General features: G+C 47.5%; 1 protein-coding gene across 5 annotated transcripts; it reads right to left on the reverse strand.

The window, feature by feature from the left end:
- Positions 1 to 1466: 1466 nt before the first annotated feature.
- GGCX (gamma-glutamyl carboxylase) lies at positions 1467 to 14274 on the reverse strand. 5 transcript variants are annotated; one of them, XM_030826922.1, is made up of 15 exons: positions 14126 to 14274; positions 13555 to 13725; positions 11326 to 11484; positions 10841 to 11006; positions 8592 to 8670; positions 7890 to 7996; positions 6563 to 6726; positions 5649 to 5914; positions 5356 to 5487; positions 4833 to 4984; positions 4225 to 4394; positions 3893 to 4023; positions 3339 to 3486; positions 2969 to 3158; positions 1467 to 2542 (listed from the first exon to the last, which is right to left on the reverse strand). In XM_030826922.1, exons 1-15 carry the CDS (start codon positions 14166 to 14168, stop codon positions 2350 to 2352), a joined length of 2271 nt encoding a protein of 756 aa, XP_030682782.1. In that variant the 5' UTR covers positions 14169 to 14274; the 3' UTR covers positions 1467 to 2349. The 5 variants fall into 5 exon arrangements, with proteins under 5 accessions (XP_030682782.1, XP_030682784.1, XP_030682783.1 ...); XM_030826924.1 differs by having other exon boundaries at positions 2969 to 3164; positions 10841 to 11063; positions 11355 to 11484; positions 14126 to 14233; XM_003268747.4 differs by having other exon boundaries at positions 1483 to 2542; positions 2969 to 3164.
- Positions 14275 to 17157: the final 2883 nt, after the last annotated feature.

Genomic DNA, 17157 nt, shown 5'->3' on the forward strand with positions numbered 1-17157 from the left:
ATACAGATATAGGTAGTGATGAAAACAGATTTGGCTGGGCGTGGTGGCTCACACCTGTAATCCCAGCCCTTTGGGAGGCCAAGGCAGGTGGATACTTAAGGTCAGGAGTTTGAGACCAGCCTGGCCAACGTGGGAAACCCCATCTCTACTAAAAATACAAAAATTAGTTGGGTGTGGTGGTGGGCACCTGTAGTCCCAGCTACATGGGAGGCTGAAGTGGAAGAATCGTTTAAACCCAGGAGGTGGAGGCTGCAGTGAGCCAAGATTGTGCCACTGAACTCTAGCCTGGGTGACAGAGTGAAACCCTGTCTTTAAAAATTATAGATTCACGCCGCGCACGGTGGCTCACGCTTGTAATCCCAGCACTTTGGGAGGCCGAGGTGGGCGGACCGCGAGGTCAGGAGATCGAGACCACAGTGAAACCCCGTCTCTACTAAAAATACAAAATTAGCCGGGCGTGGTGGCGAGCCTGTAGTCCCAGCTACTCAGAGAGGCTGAGGCAGGAGAATGGCGTGAACCCGGGAGGTGGAGCTTGCAGTGAGCCAAGATCGCGCCACTGCACTCCAGCCTGGCGACAGAGCAAGACTCCGTCTCAAAAAATATATATATATATATATAGATTCAAGAGGTATCCAGGAGGTAAAACTGATGAGACTTGGCAATTATAGGAAATGCAAGGAAAAGGGAAGAGTCAAGGTTGATGACCTAGAGATAACAGCTTGGCTAAGGTATAGCGCTGCCATTCAATAATAAAGAATAAGCAAGTCTGAGGTGGGGATGAATGTAAGTTCTGTTTAGGATGAACTGAGCTTGACAGCCCTGTGGGATATCCAGGTGGAACTTAGACCTATACGTCTAGGGCACAGGAAAGAAACCTAGCATGGTTGGAAATCCTGGAGTAGACACAATCATCTGAAGTATGTATACTGAAAAAGCGTTGCTTAGGAAAGAACCCCAGGAACACTGTCCAAGGAGGAGTGGGGGAGAGTATGGGAAGAGAAGCCTGCAAAGAGATGCAATCATTTACAGAAGTTACTGAGACTGCCAATTTACTACCAGTCTCTGCTACAAGTCCATGAGCTCCCAAAGCAGAGATCCTTCTTTATAACCCTGCATTCTCACTTCCTACCTCAGTGCCAACCCTTTGGATTTTCACTGAACTGAGGAGCTTCCTGAGTTACCCTTGTACACCCAAACCTACAAAATGTCTAAGCATTCCCTAATCCCTTACTAAATTTGGTTAATTCTTACTTTACCTCCCCTTCTGCTCACCAAAGGCTAGAATAATACCAAATACTAAGCTTATTTTTAGAGAAAATCTAGCAATCATCTAGATTTCCTTATTTAACTTTGATGCTGCTATTCTGACTGCTCTCATAACTGCTAGTGAAACACTTACTGGGTGTATATAGATAATAGGAACAAAGAAGGAACCAAAATTGCAATGAAGATAAATTACTTTGTGTGCATTTACAACCTGACCACCATCCAATTATACTTTTAATTAAGAAAACACATTTTAAGCTGCATTATTTCAGATTATCGGTGATTCTGAAAATTACAAGTGGCAGGGTGCAGGACCTTAAGCCAAATAGACGTTAAGTTCAAACCATCAGTCCATCCCTCACTAGCTATATGTCTTTGGGCAAATTATTTTACCACTCAGCCTAATGTGATAATGCAGGTAACACTGCTCATGCAGTGTGTAGCACATAGCAAACACTTGGGAACAGTTAGCTATTCATCGTGGTACATTAAATTGCTTTTCCCCAAGAGCCACTTTATTTATTTATTTATTTTGAGACGAAGTCTTGCTCTGTTGCCCAGGCTGGAGTAAGGTGGCTCAATCTCGGCTCACTGCAACCTCCGCCTCCTGGGCCCAAGTGATTCTCATGCCTGTCTCCTGGGTAGCTGGATTACAGGCACCCGCCACCATGTCTGGCTAATTTTTGTATTTTTAGTAGAGATGGGGTTTTGCCATGTTGGCCAGGCTGGTCTCGAACTCCTGGCCTCAAGTGATCTGCCCACCTCAGCCTCCCAAAATGCTGGGATTACGGGTGTGAGCCACAGAACCCAGCCCCCAAAAAGCCACTTTAAACCTTATCCTAGGAGGACAGTTTCACATTGCTTCTAACCTCCTCCTGGCCTCTTAATCTTGGGTTGTTGAATCTTATTTGCTTTATTTCCTTGGTTCCTCTAAGTTGTAATCTCGGAGTTAAAAACAGCTTTAGACCACCCCCCTAAAAAAAAGCAAAAAACTTTTGAGAATTTTTTTCAAATAAATGTCCATTGCATAGAATGGGTCTGTGACTGGCTGCTTCTACATCTGCACCCAACATCTGGCCCCCTTCAGAACTCTGAGTGGACAGGATCAGGATTTGACTCAGGAGGATTAGGATGTGAAGAATCCATGTTTGAGGGACTCAGTTCTCCAACTGGCTCAAAGGGTCTCAAGTTTGCGTAAGTCACCTCCTGGGCCAGCTGCTCCAGGGAAGGGCGGCCTAATATCAGATTTCGAAGTGAGATACAAGTCATCAGGAAGCTGAAAAACAGGAAAAAGCCGACCAAGTTCAAACTCCTGTTTCACCAGAAGAATTTCAGCTAAAGCCCTTAGAAGGCACCTGGTCCTCGCTCCTCCCACACAGGCATATATGGGAATCTCCCCGCAAGTGACCCTTCATCTCCCAGCTGGGAGGGTACCCCACTCTTTATACAGTCTGGTAGAGGATTCCAGGATAGGGTAAGAACAGCCCACAGAGGCTGGAGATAAGCTGAGGCAGAACAAGAAAGCAGGCCATCAGATATAGGCCACTTATTCTTCCAGTAAATCAAGAAGAATGGCAGGAAAAGATATCTAGAGCTAAACTGTCCTTTCCTGTATGACAGTCTCTAGAGTTACTCTCCCCAGGGGAAAGTTACCAAGCTTGCCAACATATGATGGCAATGACAAATACTGTTGTGAACTTACCTGCGGCGAAAGACATAGAGCTTTCGCAACAAGAAGCGGAAGAATCGCTCATGGAAAGGAGTATTTCGCCGGCGTTCAATCTCCTGAAGCCTTTGTTGGCGTCTAAGAAAGGTCTGAACCAGAGGTGTTGGCTCAGGGCCCCCTTTTACTTCCCCTTCCAACAGAGGCTGCAGCTCTGGGGGTAGAGGCCCTGTTTCTGCCCGGAAGACAGAAAAAAGAGGAATCACTGAGATGGATCACTCTCTCCCCTTAGAACTCCCCTTCTGCCAGCTAGAGACTTCAAGTTCATTCTTGAATGGCTAGAACATCATTCATAACCCTGACTTCTTGAAACCAGAGGCTATCTCAGCCCAAATGTTCATACACTCACCACTTCCATTCTCCACCTTTTCCTTTAATTCTTGAAGATATGCCAGGTCTTGCTCCAGTGCAAGCTCTGTAGTGTTGACATAGATGTACATGTAGCAAGAAGGGCTAGGTGATGTTGTATACACCTTATGGTACTCACCAGCAGGCAACTGACAAGGGAGAAGAAATGGATAAATTTCATCAGCTTTTCTCTAGCCAGCTTATGGCCTCCCTACTCTATGACTCTTGGCTTCTTTCTATTCAATTGTGTTTTGGAATCGAAAGTAACTGACCTCTAGAATCCTGGACGAGGCTATTCACAGTCCCAGGGGCCCTTGTTTTTTGAGCTCCACTGCATTACTGCTATGGTAAAATATTTTCAGTTTATAATAAATGAATCTTGCTCATCTAAGCTTTCTGCCATTGTTTTTTAAATTGTTAGAGATGGGGTCTCACTATGTTTCTCAGGCTCACTGTGAATTCCTGGTTTCCCGCCCCAGCCTCCTAAGAAGCTGGGATTACTGGTGTGAGCCACTGCACTCAGTTCTTTCTGCTGTTGTTAATCCCAGCAAATACCTGCATTTTTTCTCCCTCTCGAAGAGTCTGGTTCTTCTGTTCTGCCACAAGCTCCACAGTCACTTCCCCCTGCAGCAGCTGGATGCTAGTGTTGCCCAGGTCTTCACTCACAAAATTCTCCAAGTGCAGTCCTGCCAGACCAACAGAGTTCATCATCCCACCCCATGGCAGAGTGAACTCACTCCCAGCCAGAACAGAGACATCACATTTTTACCACCATCATCCCCTTAGGTTTCAAAAACATTCCCTCTCCCCTCCTACCACATGGAATGTCCCTGGCCAAGGAAGCCAGAAGGAAAGACAGAAAAGCCTCTCCTCACTTTCCTCCATACCAGGGAAATCTGCAATGAAGACCACCTCAGTGTGGTTGTCCAGGCTGCTCTTGATTTCCTGTAACTTGGCCCTCCAGGGAGACAGGTCCATCAAGAGTGGCTGCACCCAGGATGTGCGCTGAAAGGGGGACCAAGCGGCCTGCACGATGTCCACACGAGGGTCAAAAATCCTTAGGAAAGGAAACCATGTTCTAAGGACATCACAGCCACCCACCTACCAGAACTTCCAGTTCTCTCCCTTTCATCATCATTCCTAAGGACAGGGAATAGAAGGAGAAGAAATGGCCTGTGTCAGCCTGTTATTGCCAGTCCAGGGCAGAGAGAGAAGGCAGAAGAGCTCTGGAGCACTGGGAATAATGGGGGTTAGTGGCTACCTGAGAAGGCATTGTGTCAACAGTGTCCAAAAGAACAAGTCAACTCACTTTTCTCCTGGATGATGGTGCCCCCTGCTGGAAGCAACCAGCTATGCCCACAACCAGATCAATGGGGACATGCACTAGAGGAAGGACAGCTTTTTAAGCAAGACAATACCAGGAAGCAAGGGCTGTTCATCTTGGTAAAAAGAACTGTGCTTCATTTTTTTCCCACTCTCTGCTCCCCTTGCCCACCTCTGCTGGAAGCGGTCATTGATGGAGACCCAAATATCAAAGTAGATCTGGGGCTCAGTGACATTATACTTGGGAAGCAGGCGGCTCAGGCAAGTGGCATATTGCTTCAGCATGTCTGCATGATCCTTCCATCGCCGACTCTGTGTAAATACCTGCCCCAAACCCCCATATTAGTCCCACCTCATCATTATCAACTTCCAAGACAGGTCATGCACTGCCAAGGGCACAATGAGATCCCTGCCCGCTGCCTATTCTGGCTAGAAAAAAATGGAACTTGCCTTTGGGAATGAATTTTTCATTGTTGGGCTAGTGGTGCTTACTTTTCCTGAATCTAATCTCAGTTCAAGGAAATGAATGCATTGCCCTATCTCAATCCACACAAAAGATAGTTCAATCTGGCTCTTGAGAAAAGGCAAAGCAGATTCAAATTTGTTTTGCTTTATGGTGTGTGTAAGACAAAACCAGACCCCAAAGCACAAGGGGGCTCTGAAGAACAGTAAATTGTCAGCATCAGACATCTCACCCCAGGGTTAAGGTAGCCCAGTTCGCCAGTGCGGCCATCACGGTAGGTGATCTTCACGTGCTGGTGGGAGCGGGAGTGTACCATCATGTCCCAGGAATAGCCATACAGCCCATTTGTCCAGTTGTTATAGCCCTGGGAAGGCAGCGCAGAGGGGAATCAGCTCAATGCTTCCCACACTGACCCCATCCCCTACCAAGAAGGGGCTGCAAAACCAGCCCCATTCTTTCCCAACTGTTGTCATCCATTCCTTTCTAAGCCCCGCCTTTGCTGTACACTCCACAGCCCCTACAAACCTGGGTGAGAAAATGAGAATAGGGCAGGAATAGCTGCTCCAAGAGGTAGAGCAGGGTGAAGGCAGCTCCCAGCTGATGGCGCAGCCCTGGCTTCTGGCCACTTTTGCCCCGGCTCCTCTTATACACACAGGAAACACTGGGCTGAGGGGCTACCTTGAGGGGCAGCAGTTCTTGCAACCTTTGGGGGCAGTAGGACACCAGCTTCCGAGGCCACTCAGGGGAGCAGAAGAGAGGGCTGCTGGCCAGCATGACGTAGGAGAACATACCTAGGAATGCAGGGAGAAAATACATATTTCAGGAGTTTGGTTGGGCCTCTTCAACCCTGTTCCCTTAGGAGACTTCTCCCAGGTGTTCCACTGAAAAGGAAAGTAGTTCTTCTTTTTTTTTGTTGAGACAGAGTCTTTCTCTGTCACCCAGGCTGGAGTGCAGTGGCGTGATCTCAGCTCACTGCAATCTCTGCCTCCTGGGTTCAAGCGATTCTCTTGCCTCAGCCTCCCAAGTAGCTGGGATTACAGGCATGTGCCACCATGCTCAGCTAATTTTTGTATTTTTAGTAGAGACGGGGTTTCACCATGTTGGCCAGGCCGGTCTCGAACTCCTGACCTCAGGTGATCCACCCGCCTCGGCCTCCCAAAGTGCTAGGATTACAAACCTGAGCCACCACGCCCGGCCAGAAAGTAGTTCTTAACTGTAAGATATTTGTTCTTCCTGGAGATTACCTACTGTACAACATACTAACTGAGCCCAGAAGCTCCAATCCTCTTATCCCCATTTATGCCTACTTCATAGTGACTGCCCTGTGTTCAATTTAGCTCCTGCTCACACCACCCTCTCCCACTCCCAAACAATGCCTCTGGCTAGTCCCTTCCTGCAAAACTGTGGTTCCTGTTTCCTACCAGGCTACAGGTACTGACCAATGCTGAAAAGCTGGGAATTCATGCAGTGGAAGTAGGACACAAAGAAGAGGCCAATGGATCTTGAGGCATCAAAAAAGAGCAGGAAACCAGCTGAGAGGTCAAGCAGCAGCCCACCCCAGTGCACGACCAGCAGGCTAGTCAGCTCCTCAGACAACAGCAGTCTGCAAACACATGGAGAAAGTTCAAGCACCAGCCCACTGGAGAACACATCAAAGTACATTCACAGCACGAATGTGCCTTGGCTACTCCAGTGGCTGGGTATATGCCTAAGGTACGTAATCCACCCATGAAGACACACTCCTCTAGGTTGTTTGTTGTTGTTGTTGAAACGAAGTTTCACTCTGTCGCCTAGGCTGGAAGGCAGTGGCATGATCATGGTGCACTGTAGCCTCAAACTCCTGGGCTCAAGCAATCCTCCTGCCTCAGCCTCCCAAGTAGCTGGAACCACAGGCACATGCCACCACGCTTAGCTGTTTTTTTAATTTTTTTGTAAAGACAGGGTCTTATGTTGCTCAGGCTGGTCTTGAACTCCTGGGCTCAAGCAATCCTCCCACCCCAGCATCCCAAAGTGCCGGGATTACAGGCATGAGCCACCATGCCCAGCCCCCTCTACATTTTCACACACTTTAGGTGTTCAATGTTTTCTAACATATCCTATGTAATAAGCAAGGGCAGATCTCCTAGGACAAAATTTGACTGAGATGTGTGTGTGTTGTGGAAGGGAGGTTCCCCACGGAGGTCATGAGTGAGAGGACACTTTAAAAGGTGAATGCTTGGCTAACATCATAATGAAGTCAAACTTCAGGAACTGGAAAATAACAGGGAAGAAGAAAGAGAATAAAGTAAAACAAAAGGAAAGAAGAAATGGGAAGAAGACAGAAATCAGAAAGGTGACCCTTTGTTTTGTGGAAGTGGTAATAATGGTTTTGTCAGAGCCTGAACAGTGAGTGCCCATCTTCTCAGTACATCAGCTGCAGGGCTCTGATGGGAGGCTAGAGTGGCAAGGCAAGGACACAGGCACCATCCAAGGCAGCTGCTGAGGGCACTGGCTCACTCACCAAGTCGGCCAGTTCTGGCTCTTTCCTTTCCTTTTTAAATTTCTTTTCCTTTCTTGCCCATCTATACCATGTATCTCCCAAGAGCAGCTAGGGCTCAATCTTTTGATACCACTGACTCTGCTTCTGCTGAATAGGGAGATGAGTGGACAAAGGAAGGCATATGGCAAATTCAGGCAAAGTAGGAACAGGTGCCATTACTGAGAGAGATGAGTCACCTACTCTGTTACCCATGCCTCAAAGAGGCCTCCACCATGACTGCCACTCACTTGAAGGGACTGAAGAGCCAGTGCCGGGACAAATATTCCATGGAATAGCCTTCAACCCAGTCTGCATCCAGCTTTTTCACACCCGCAATGAAGTACACAATGAAGATCTGAAAATAAAATGTAACACAAAGTTCAAGCAAAAAGAATCTTTTCTACAGATAGGCAAGAATAAAATATGGAGCATATAGTTAGGACAACTTGAATCCATGCTCCTGAGTTACAGTCCTTGACCTGAATATTACAGTCCTTGACCCAAATAATCTACTTATATATTTTTTTTAAATATATAAGTAAAATAAATACTGATCTGAGTCCAGGGCCCAAGGAAGAATAGACCCCGTCTTCTATTCATTCATCTCAGAAATTCACCTCATCCAAACAGCATTTATTGACATCCAACCAATGCCAGCGACAGTATCAGGCACCAAGGAAGAAGTCATAAAGCACAGACTGAATCCTTTCTCTTTGTCATGAGGATTCCAATCTAGCAGGGACAAAGCTCTAGTCTTTCCTTGACAAATGAGAGAATTCAGAGATTAAGGGATTAGAAAAAACGAGAAGCCAGCCTAGCTTTCCAGCAAAGGGTAAAAACTAAAAACAGAAGATCCAGGGAGGCAGCGGAGAGTGTAGTCTGGCAGTGGGATGGCCATGCTGACCACATGGCTGTCAAGGAGCTCCTCCTTCTGTCCTAAAATGCTGTACCTGGCCACGCAGCACTGCATAGTTCCAAAGGGGCACGTGGGCATTCCTCCTACGCGCATTCAGCAGACCGTCCACAGACCTATACCGAGGGAGGTAAACATTGAGGGGGGAGCTGCTTAATGCACCTACATCTCCATCTTTCCTTTTATACACGATAATCCTATCTATCCTGGGCACATCTCCCATATCCTCCCTGGTTATTCTGAGACCTTTTAGAATTATATGAGCAAATTCTAACGTGATTATACAAGTCATAGAAGAAATATTGCTACTAAGTTATAACAGCAAAAAGTTCAGTATTTCTTGTTAGCTCACAGTTGAGTTTGTTCTAATGGATCAAATCAGGAAAAAAGGACTACAATACTATAAAATTACTGAAAAAGGGGAGGAATTTGATGGAGTGTTTGAAAAGCTATGTGTGTGTAAATAAATATGCAGTGTATTATCTTTAAAAAAAAAATCAAAACACTCAACAGCAGAGTAACACACAACATAAACTAACATTTCATAGACCTGCATGCCAGGATCCAGTATAAGAGGGTCCCTGCTAACAGCTTGTATTCTGGAAGAGAACTGATAGACCCAGGCTACTAACACCAGATGTACTCTGGGGAAGCAGAAGCAAAGCAAGTTTTCAAGAAGTAGAAGCTGGGAAAGGGGCAGCTTACACTGTGGTCAAGAGCACTGGACTCTGCAGTCATGAACACCTGGACTCACTTCTGTTTCTTAACTGTTAGCTGACCTTAGGCAAATTCTTCACTCATCGATAATACTTAGCTTCTTTATCTTTAAAATGTGAACAGGCCAGGCTCAGTAGCTCATACCTATAATACCAACATTTTGGGAAGCTAAAGCGAGAGAATCGCTGGAGCCTAGGAGTTTGAGGTTGCAGTGAGCTATGACTGTACCACTGCATACTGGCCTTGGTGACAGAGCAAGACCCTGACTCCAAAAAACATAAAATGTGAACAGCACCATCGACCTTATAGGGTTTTAATGAGGAAAAACTCTAAATATTTAGTATAGTGCCTGCGATGTGGAAAACCCTGAAAAAATGATAAGTGATTTTTTCAAAACGCATAAAGTCATAAAAATGGAACTTTTGACTAGCCTGAGCAACATAGTGAGATCCCATCTCTACAAAAAATTTTAAAAATTAGCTGTGTGGTGGCACACACCTGTTGTTCCAGCTACTCGGGAGGCTGAGATGGAAGGATCACCTGAACCCAAGAAGGTTGAGGCTGCAGTGAGCTATGATCACGCCACTGCACTCTAGCCTGGGCGACACAGTGAGACGCCATCTCAACAAATATTCCCACAACGGAACTTTTCAGAGATATTCTATCAAAACTGCCTCTTAATTCTCTATGATCAGAGCTGGCCATTCTGAATGAGTTTCAAGTTTTACCAAAGGGGTTTTGTTTGTGTGTATTAACAAATAGGCCAGGCACAGTGGCTCATGCCTGTAATCCCAGCACTTTGGGAGGCCGAGGTGGGAGGACTGCTTGAGCCCAGAAGTTCAAGACCAGCCTGGGCAACAAAGCAAGACCCCATCTCTATTTAAAAATAAATAAATAAAAAGAAAAATAAATAAAACTTAATGGCTGTTAATGAATTCAATGTTTGAGATTTTTTTTCCCCATACTCATGTTATTGACACCTATTTTATTGCTTTTCACTCAACACATAAAGAATCCTTAACGTCAACTGCCCTACCACCTTATCTCCAAATCCCTTCTCCACCTCCCCTTAGAGACAGTCACCTAAGCCAGAAATAGGGAAGGGCTACCTCCTCCCAGAACAGCAATGCTGAGCAGCCCTCTTCTCCTGACATGATCTCTGCCTCACAGCAACTTCTACTTTTGGCTCTAACTCTGCCCTTCTGGACTCACACAGAGAAAGTCTGCTCCCTCTTCTACATAACCACCCTTAAAGTATCTGAAAACAGCCATGTCTGGCTTTAGTATTCTGTTTTTCTCTCTAAGAGGGTTACAAGAGGTGAATAAATCAAGGCACCTGGGGAGATATGGAAAGACTGAAGGGGTGGGAGGGAGCCATTTTGCTTTGTGTCATCCCAAGTGCTCCAACTAGTTGGCCCTTCCCCTCCCAAATCCACCTAGATCAAAGTGACCTTGTAACCATACTTTGCAAAGTGTGACTGAAAAATTCCAGAACCTCACTGGGCCCCTATCTCTGATAACCATCCTGACCCAGCCAACCCCCACCCCTTTGTGCCCCCAGACTCATACCAGTAGTGGTTTGCATCCATGAATGTCAGCTGAAAGGCCAACAACCCATACAGATAGGAGTGGTTGTTCCATGATGTCTTGTCCAGGAGAAACACATACCAGTATGGCAGCAGGAATAACACACAGCTTATCCGGTAGCACAGGCCCAGCATCATGCCCAGTGCCCCTGGGATTTGTAGGGAGAGGATTAAGAGGTCAAGAGATCACCACAGGCCCAGTTTCCCTGGACCAGGATATGGTTGGAATTAAGAAAAATCAAGCATTGTATAATCAGATAAAACTAAATGAAAATTAAATGTTATTTTAATATTTTAAAAAGAATTATGGGATCACAGCTTAAGTGACACACAGGTCAACAGCATGAAATTGAACACAGCAGAAGTGAAATAAGGTGCCAAAGACTTTGACCATTCACCAGCATGCTTCTATTTCTGTGTTTCTGGCGGGCCAGTCAATATTTCCATCTCTCCCACAGTTCCCCTCACCCAGAAACATGATGCTGTAGACAAGATACATCCAGTCAAGTGGCAGTGGGCGTAGGGCATCCAGCAAGGGGAAGCGGCACACATCCAGCCCATCAAGGTATTTTCGGTCCAGGGAGCTGAGCCCCCGCTCCTGGGGAATGTCTAGCACCATCAAGAACCCTAAGAAGGCAATAGGGGAGTTGGTCATTGGGCCTCAGCTAAGGAAGCAGTAGAATACAGTGGAACATAGTTGAGAGTGTGCAGCTCCAGGGTCAGACTTCTTTTCTAATCTTGGCTCTGCCATTTATTCGGTATTAATTATTGAGTGCCTACTCTGCACAGTACTACATCTGTTGTGCCATCTAGAACAGCCCCTGCAGCTCAGTTAACTAATTCCCCATTTGTGAGAAGGGGAATACATCACAGGACTACAGAGAGGATTAAATTACAGAAATGCACAAAATGCTATAAAAACTGTTAAGGTCTTTTTTTTTTTTTTTTTTTTTTTTTTGAGACGGAGTCTCGCTCTGTCACCCAGGCTGGAGTGCAGTGGCGCGATCTCAGCTCACTGCAAGCTCCGCCTCCCGGGTTCACGCCATTCTCCTGCCTCAGCCTCTCCGAGTAGCTGGGACTACGGGCGCCCGCCACCACGCCTGGCTAATTTTTTGTATTTTCAGTAGAGATGGGGTCTCACCGTGGTCTCGATCTCCTGACCTCGTGATCCGCCCGCCTCGGCCTCCCAAAGTGCTGGGATTACAAGCGTGAGCCACCGTGCTCGGCCACTGTTAGGGTCTTGACAGCAGTAAAGATCCATCCTATTGAGCTTCAGAAAGTGCTCTGGGAGGCCGGGCATGGTGGCTCACACCTGTAATCCCAGAACTTTAGGAGGCTGAGGTGGGCAGATCACTTGAGGTTGGGAGTTCGAGACCAGCCTGACCAACATGGAAAAACCCCGTCTCTACTAAAAATACAAAAAAATTAGCCAGGTGTGGTGGTGCATGCCTGTAATCCCAGCTACTTGGGAAGCTGAAGCAGGAGAATCACTTGTACCTGGGAAGCGGAGGTTGCAGTGAGCCAAGATCACACCATTGCACTCCAGCCTGGGCAACAAGATCGAAACTCTGTCTCAAAAAAAAAAAAAAAAAAAAGAAAGAAAGAAAGAAAGAAAGTGCTATGGGAGTGCTTCTCAACCTTTTCTGCTTCCTGGCACACTCCAAAAACAGTTGCATTTCATCAACACCCTGGGAATAAACAGGAGAGGTTACTCAGATCAGGAAGCCAGCTTGAGATAAGGCAGGGTTTCTCAACTTCAGGACTAGTCACATTTTGGGCTGGTTAATTATTTATTGAGGGGGATTATCCAATGCACTACAGGACATTTAGGAGCATCCCTGACCTCTATAGAGATGCCAGCAGCCACCTATTCTTCCTCCCCCAAGTTGTGACAACTAAAAATGTCTCTAAACATTGCCAAATGTCTCCCAGGGAGCAAAACTCCCTCCAGTTGAGAACTACCGGGTTAAGGGGACTAATATCTCTGCACATCTGTAAACCATTCCAAGCACACCATGCTGTGGCCTCAGTTAAGAAGCTCTTGATTAGGGAGTCACAGCCAAAATGTATGGTCCCTGTGGCCCCCGCTCTGTTTCTCTGAGTCTTCTGGGCAACTTCATGCCACAAGCAAAATGGGTCACTGCTGCCTCGCCTCTACATATCATATAGCATTTCTAGCTGGGTGCGTGGTTCACACCTGTAATCCCAGCACTTTGGGAGGCCGAGGCAGGCGGATCACCTGAGGTCAGGAGTTCGAGACCAGCCTGGTCAACATGGTGAAACCCCGTCTCTACTAAAAACACACACACACACACACACACACACAAATTAGCCGGGTGTGGTGGTGGGCGCCTGTAATTCTAGCCACTCGGGAGGCTGAGGTAGGAGAATCGCTTGAACCCGGGTGGCAGAGGTTACAGTGAGCCAAGATAGCGCCATTGCACTCCCGCTTGGGCAATAGGAGCGAAAGTCCGTCTGAGAAAAAAAACAAACAAAAAAAGCATTTCTGGCCACCAAGTAAATCCTAACTGTAGGAGACAAAGCAGGTTTAATCCTAAACTTCGCAAAGACCTCTTCTTTTATACCAATGTCTTCAGCTCTGAGGAAAAGGGAGCTAAGTCAACTTGCAACCAAAAAATAGGCGACTGTCATTCTCTACTCCCAACCGAATTGCTCCCAGCCATAAACTGGACTCACCAAAAAGAAAACGAAAGACAGCCAGGCTTGCAGGGTCCGTTGGTCTATTCAACAGGGTCACCAGCCTCCGCCAGCTGGACAAATCTGTCCACTCAAAACCCAAGAGTTTCCCCATTCGGCTGTCCTGCCTGGGCCCTGAGATCAGTTCAGCCTTGTCTTTCTGTACTTTATCTGCAACCAACAAATGGAGAAAATGTGTGTGCGGGGGTGGGCTCCACCTCAAATCACAGAAATCACAGCACCAACAGCCCAGAGCTTCCGCCCACCCGGGTTGGCTCAATGAGGTTGCCTCAATGATCTGACTATAGGATACATCCCTGCAGTGCAGCCCCTTCTCCAAGATCCCCCAATATCCCAGAACCCCTCAGACTACAGTCCCCTAACCGCAAAGTGTTCCCGAATGTCATCATCATCCAGAAGCCGCAGGCTGCAAATGTCTCACAGCACGCCCCCTTCCCCACAGAGCCCCCCCCTCGCCTCACATGGAGACACTGAGCTTCCTCCCGCCCCCGCCCCTCTGAGACCAGCGCTCCTAGGAACTCTCCGCCGGAGGGCGGGGTCCTAAGCCTACCTGAGCTGGGTGAGGTCCGCGCGGACCGGGCAGACACCGCCATTGCTCTGCGGAGGAGGCAGGTAGGTCACAGTAGCCGCGTCTGAACGGAGGCCGCCAGGAGAATTTGCTTCCCTAGGCTCCGCCTCCCGACGCGTCAGCAGCTGTGCGGCCGGCCGCAAAGCGCTAGCACTGTCGTAAATACTACCCCTGACCAGCGGCGCCGGATTCCTTGCTTGGCGGCAGGGGGCGGAACAAGGAGCCTTGGAGCGGGGCAAAGATACCCCCTAGTACCGTTGATCTCCAGGCGCACTGCTGGATTCGCCTGTTACGCCTTCCGAGGGGGCCTCTGCTTTTTAAACACTGAAAAGAGTCTGAGTTCCCCAACTTCCTTGGGTCCTCCCCGGCCCCATTAGTCCTCTCCGTCCCTCCGTCCCTGCGGTGCTCTCTGGTGTGAGGGATCGGGCGCAAAGGGCAAACTTTTTGTCAGATTGTCGCCGAGTTGAGGACGCGCCTGGAAGGGTTGCCTGGGTTTTGAGCTGTTGCACGACCCCTTCACTTTCTTTTTCAGGACCTGCAAAGAACCGAGGTTTCAAAGCAGTAGGGGGCGGGCACTGCTCTTACTTGTAATCCCAACAGTTTGGAAGGCCAAGGCGGGAGGATCGATAAAGAAAAAAAAAAGCCAACAACAAAAAAAGAAAAAACACTTAAAAAAAAAAAAAAAAGCTGTGTGTCGTGGCGCGCTCCTGTGGTTTCGGCTACTCGGGAGGCTGAGGTGGGAGGTTCGCTTGAGCCCAGGGGTTCGAGGCTGCAGCGAGCTGTGATCGCACCACTGCACTCCAGCCTGGGCGACAGAGTGAGACTCCATCTCAAAAAAAAAAAAAAAAAAAAAGCAAGCCGGGTGCGGCAGCAAGCCTGTAATCCCAGCACTTTGAGAGGCCGAGGCGGCCGGATCACTTGAAGTCGGGAGTTCAAGACCAGCCTGGCCAACATGGTGAAACCCCGTCTGTACTAAAAATACAAAAATAATCCGGGCATGGTGGTGTGCGCCTGTAATCCCAGCTACTCGGGAGGCTGAGGCAGGAGAATCGCTTGAACCTAGGAGGCGGAGGTTGCAGTGAGCCAAGATCGCGCCACTGCACTCCAGCCTGGGCGACAGAGTGAAACTCCATCTCAAAAAACAAACAAACAAAACAAAAACAAAAAACGAAAAAGAAAGAGAAAGGAAAGAAAAGGCGGGAAGAAAAAAGAAAGAAAATAAAAAGCAGCCGGGGAAACAGGAACAACATAACTGAAGAGGGGATACAGAGCAAGGGCAGTGAGTAGAGTATGGCCCATCAGGGAAGGTTCTCAGAGGCGAGTCTGGAACAGAATTGAATACCTAAATCTCTCCACTGGGATTAGCCAGCAGGAAAAGAAGGCACCCCAGAGAAGCAGTTCTCAAACAGTTTGGTCTTGGGAATCATTTACAGTGTTAGAAATTATAGAAGACCCTAAAAGCTTTGTTAATGTGGGTTATATCTTTCAATATTTGCCGTATTCGAAATTTTTTTGGCCGGGCGCGGTGGCTCACGCCTGTAATCCCAGCACTTGGGAGGATGAGGCGGGTGGATCACGAGGTCAGGAGATGGAGACCATCCTGGCTAACACGGTGAAACCCCATCTCTACTAAAAATACAAAAAATTATCCGGGCGTGGTGGCAGGCGCCTGCAGTCTCAGCTACTTGAGAGGCTGAGGCAGGAGAATGGCGTGAACCCAGGAGGCAGAGCTTGCAGTGAGCCGAGATCGCACCACTGCCCTCCAGCCTGGGCGACAGAGCAAGACGCCGTCTCGAAAAAAAAAAATTTTTTTTGAGGCCAGGAGCAGTGGCTCACGCCTGTTAATTCCAGCACTTTGGGAGGCCGAGGCGGTTGGATCACTTGAGGTCAGCAATTTGAAATCAGCCTGGCCAACATGGTAAAACCCCGTCTCTACTAAAAATACAAAAAAAATGAGCCGGGTGTGGTGGCGGGCGTCTATAATCCCAGCTACTCAGAAGGCTGAGACAGGAGAATCACTTGAACCCGGGAGGTGGAGGTTGCAGTGATCCAAGATCGAACCACTGCACTCCAGCCTGGGTGACAGAGTAAGACTCTGTCTCAAAAAAAAAAAAAAGGCCGGGCACGGTGGCTCACACCTGTAATCCCAGCACTTTGGGAGGCTGAGGCAGGTGGATCACAAAGTCAGGAGTTCGAGACCAGCCTGACCAAAATGGTGAAACCCCGTCTTTACTAAAAATACAAAAATTAGCCGGGTGTGGTGGCACGTGCTTGTAATCCCAGCTACTGGGGAGGCTGAGACAGGAGAATCGCTTGAACCTGGGAGGCAGAGGTTGCAGTGAGCTCAGATTGCGTCACTGTACTCCAGCCAGGGCGAAAGGGCAAGACTCCGTCTCCAAAAAAAAAACAAAACAAAACAAAAAAAAAAGCTTTCTAGCTTGTACTATGAAGGAAAAAAAATGCCATGTTTCTGTCGTCTCAGCTATTCCCAGCTTTTCTGGAGGCTGAAGCAAGACAATCACTTAGTTCAGGAGTTTGAGACTAGCCGGGACAACATAAAGGGATCCATCTTAAGGGAAAAAAAAGCTATCAAGCCATTAAAAAACATGGAGGAACCTTAAATTCATATTGCTAAGTGAAAGAAATCAATGTGGAAAGACTACAAACTATGATTCCATCTACATGACATATATATATGTATTTTTTTGAGTCAAGGTCTTGCTATGTTGCCCAGGATGGTCTTAAACTTCTGGTCTCAAGCAATCCTCCTGCTTCAGCCTTCCAAAGTGTTGGGATTACAGGCATGAGGCAGTGCGTTTGGCCCCAACTGTATGATATTCTGAAAAGGCTAAACTATGGAGATAATAAAAAGATCAGTGACTGCCAGGGAGGTGGAGTTGGGGGGAGGAAAGGATGGTAGGTGGAGCACGGGGGAGTTTTACAGAAGTGAAACTATTTTGTATGATGTTGTAATAGTGTCATGGTGGATACATGTCATACTTGTGTGTGGAAAA

The sequence above is a fragment of the Nomascus leucogenys genome, chromosome 14 (assembly GCF_006542625.1).
Source record: "Nomascus leucogenys isolate Asia chromosome 14, Asia_NLE_v1, whole genome shotgun sequence".
Classification (NCBI taxonomy): Eukaryota; Metazoa; Chordata; class Mammalia; order Primates; family Hylobatidae; genus Nomascus; species Nomascus leucogenys.

Excerpts from the sequence above, each read along its gene's own strand:
- GGCX (XM_003268747.4), bottom strand. The coding sequence starts at position 14,168 with ATGGCGGTGTCTGCCCGGTCCGCGCGGACCTCACCCAGCTCAG. Across the intron at positions 11,007-11,325 it reads CTACAGCATCATGTTTCTGG|GGGCACTGGGCATGATGCTG; the intron begins GTGAGGGGAACT and ends TACAAATCCCAG. Across the intron at positions 3,487-3,892 it reads GAGAGGGAGAAAAAATGCAG|TTGCCTGCTGGTGAGTACCA; the intron begins GTATTTGCTGGG and ends CTCCCTTGTCAG.